Below are 3,716 nucleotides of genomic sequence, written 5' to 3' on the forward strand. Positions count from 1 at the left end.
GAAGGAGGAAAAAGAAGGGTCAACTGGGTTTCACTTTTAAAATGGTTAATGTTTGGGTTTTTATTTAACCCCTTTCTCATATCAAACGACGTCGTTTCTAATATTTTCGATGCCAAGAGTAAAACGGCGTCGTTTTGAGAGTGTCATGTGTTATTTAAAATTGTCATGTTCGGTGACGAAAATGACATAAGGGCCAATTTGAGGTTCGGATCAAAATTTTAGAATACAATTAGAATCAATTGAAACCTTAAGGACTAAATTGAATTGGAAGTCAAATTTCAGAGAATAATTTAAATATTAACTCAAAAAAATTTCTTAATTTTTTAATTTACCAAATACAAGAAAATGAGATCCTACTTTTTCACAACAGGATCATCCTAAACAAAAAAAGCTTTAGCAAACCAGCTTAATTTAATTAATTAATTAATATGTCGCTAGAATATTGGCACCACCCTATTCCATTTCCATTTCACGCTCACTATTGTCCTTCAATATATTGGTTTTATTATAATCTATTGATTATTTATATTGGAATTCGAATATAGAATATTAGTAGAATAGAATATTAACATTTTTTTTTCTTTTTCCCCCTCTTTTCGGATTCTTTTACCTTGTTTATTTTCATGCAGGTCCCATTTTCCTCTTGTTTCTAATTTTGGGGCTTGAAAGTGCTTGGAATTGGAACTAGCTGCGTGAGTTCTTGTATTTCGCTGACAAGTCAGGGGTACCCTTTTGTTTTGTCATAAGTTTCCTTCTTCAAATTGAACTCAAGTTTACATTTTTTTTTTTGAAGCTTTTCATTGGGTGTCTTCTTGGTGTTTGATAAAATGCCTGAACTAAAAATGAGAGTTTTTTTCAGGTGAAATTGATGGAGCTAACTCTAAGGGAAGAAGATGCCGCTAACTGGGTTTACAGGGGTGAAGGAGCTGTTAATCTTGTTCTTGCTTACAATGGATCAAATCCTTCTTTTGTGAGTTATTTTTTTCTTCACTAATTGGGGTTTAACTACATGGATTGAATGACACAATTGTATGCCATGATAATAAGTCATGTTATTTGCAATTTTTCATTAAGGAATATGTTGTTTTGGTTGTAATTAACTTGTGATTAGATGCACCTTACCAAGTAAATGTGTTTGAAGCATCATGAATGTGTGTGTAGGTTGGGAAAGTGATGAGGATACGTAAGGCTCCAAAGAACAGTAAACATGGTCTGAAGAGTAACATAACTGTGACTGCACATGAACTTCTGCTTTGGAAAGATGTGAATGAACTTGTTTCCTCTTCAGAAAAGGATATCATCGACCAGCTATATGTCGAGCATGTTATGATGCCATTGCTTGGTTCTAAGTATGTTGATGCTGGGGTATGTACATGTAAATGTAAAAGGTGCTCCAGCATTGTTTGTTTCATTGTTTAGTTTTTGTTTATTTCAGTACTACACTCTGACTAATTTTACTGTTTAAAAAAATGGGTTTTGCTAGTAATAAGAGTTTCTATGATACTGTGGTTAATTATGGCATGAGAAAGTTAATGATTAGGGATATCTTAATACAGTGCTTTGATATTTTGTTAGGTGCATGTTTTGGTGTCTAGGAAATTCCTTGAATCAATTGAGAAGATTGTTATTAGCCAACGTCCTGTGTGGCGAGTCGATGCTGCCCAGATTGATAAACAATGTGATTTTGGTCTTCTTATGTCTGATCATTCTGTGTTCCCTCATGGTACTGGAGTTTTTTTTTTCCTCCCCTATTTCGGTTAATTTGTTGAAAAGAAAAAAATTTAAGTATTAGAATTTAGAACAATATAACATTATCTTGCTGAGAAGACATTTGTACATAGGCTTATCACCAATTTGAAATTCTGTTTCTTGTTTTCATTTCAGATAGCCAAGGATCGAAGCCCTGCATTTCTGTTGAGATAAAGGCATGGTTTCCATTATGTTCATATTCGGTTCAATCTTTTCCCACTAATCTAGCTGCACTTTCATTGTTCGCCCCTTGTTTTACCCTGCTTGTAACAATTTAAACTACTTTTTAAAAAATGCAGCCCAAATGGGGATTTCTTCCTCAATCTAAATTTGTATCTGAAGGAAATGCTATCAAAACGAGAGTAACTCGATTTGAAATGCATCAAGCTCTGAAGTTGCATCAAGGCACGGTATAGCACACAAAAGTTAACTTTTCATGGTGATTTAGGACTCAATGCTATTTCCTTTTTTTTTTGGTTTTAAGTTAAAAATATGCTTGCAGATATCAGAGCTAAGTCAATACAATCCACTTGATCTATTCTCCGGATCTAAAGAGAGGATTCGTAAGGCTATCAAGGATCTCTTTATTACTCCTCAGAACAATTTTCGTGTATTTTTGAATGGCGTTCTCATACTCGGAGGACTGGGAGGTGGCACAAGGAAAACAGATTCACACATGGCTGAAGCATTTGAGGAAAGGCTGAAGTCTGTCATTGAAGCTGATAAAGGTCATTGTACGGAGAACTTGTTTACACTCGTTGCTGAGACCATGCACAAATCAAGAGTCCTTGATCAGCTCCTTGAGGTTCAGAAGCTCGACAATTTCGACATAGAAGGAGCCATCCATGCATATTATAACGTTATTTCTCAACCATGCATGGCATGTAGAGAATTGAATGAAGAGCAGGCAAAACGATACAAGTCTTTTCATTCAGCTTCATTGGATGAAAGTTTGAGAATTGTGAAGAACTACCTTATAGCAGCGACAGCGAAAGACTGCAGTTTGATGATATGTTTTAGACAAAGGACAAAGGAGGATTCGTCATCTATATACAATAACATATATCTTGAGTCAACTAAGCAAACCTTTGATTTTAAGGTAAACAGCACTTTACATTTGTCATTCTTGGTTTAATTTTTTACTATTCTGAATTCATTTCAATAAAAAAAAGATTTCCCCTCCTAAAGAAAAAGGCAAAAATAATTTTCAACTACATAAAGCTATAAAAGTACATTAATTCTGTTACTTATATGTTCATATATGGAAAATGATTAAAGTTATGCTTGACATTGAATACTTAGTTTAGTTGTGATTTGCTCTTTGTTTAGGTGTATTTTATCGACCTTGATTTGAAGCGATTGAATAAAATGGAAGAATATTATGAGTTAGATAAGAAAATAGTGAGCTGTTATGAACAAAGTATGAACATGGATCATCAAGAAAGAAACGAAGTCATCAACAAAATGGATCAAGAAGTAACAAATGTGCAGGGAACTTCTTGAGACAGCATATTGAGATTTCAATAACTTCAGTTTGATGATGATGTTCTTCCTCCTCACTTAATGTTGTTGTAATACTATAATCCAAAAATGAAGGCCAAAACTACTTGTAATTTGAGGTTTTACTTTCGATTTTTTGTTTTTAATTTATTTTCCATGGCTTACTAATTATTATTGGAATTTAATTTTAACACACTGACACTATAAATAAGTTTTATATGTGCATCTAGTTATATATCATCATGTTAGTAAAAGTAACCATTTTTACAATTAACATGTGAATGATTATTTACAAACATAATTAAACGGTCATATAAAATAGTTTGTATATCAAAATTAATTCTTATTATTGTCTCATGAAATTTCATGTTTCATCTATTAGAGTTAGAAGTACATTTTGCAAGGATTAATAAGGGAAATCTTTGCTTGTTAAACTGAGGCAAACCCCTTTTAATTAATTGAGATGA

General features: G+C 33.0%; 1 protein-coding gene across 2 annotated transcripts; it reads left to right on the forward strand.

Moving 5' to 3' along the window:
* The first annotated feature begins 368 nt into the window (after positions 1-368).
* On the forward strand, positions 369-3,503 carry LOC112696319 (inositol-pentakisphosphate 2-kinase). Of its 2 annotated transcripts, none has more exons than XM_025749041.3 (8): positions 369-724; positions 860-970; positions 1,162-1,365; positions 1,576-1,723; positions 1,885-1,925; positions 2,049-2,159; positions 2,252-2,848; positions 3,079-3,503. In XM_025749041.3, the coding sequence occupies exons 2-8, from the start codon at positions 869-871 to the stop codon at positions 3,250-3,252; spliced, it is 1,377 nt and encodes a 458-aa protein (XP_025604826.1). In that variant the 5' UTR covers positions 369-724; positions 860-868; the 3' UTR covers positions 3,253-3,503. The 2 variants fall into 2 exon arrangements, with proteins under 2 accessions (XP_025604826.1, XP_025604827.1); XM_025749042.3 differs by having other exon boundaries at positions 411-692.
* The last annotated feature ends 213 nt before the right edge of the window (positions 3,504-3,716 follow it).

Source organism: Arachis hypogaea, chromosome 6 (assembly GCF_003086295.3).
Source record: "Arachis hypogaea cultivar Tifrunner chromosome 6, arahy.Tifrunner.gnm2.J5K5, whole genome shotgun sequence".
Classification (NCBI taxonomy): Eukaryota; Viridiplantae; Streptophyta; class Magnoliopsida; order Fabales; family Fabaceae; genus Arachis; species Arachis hypogaea.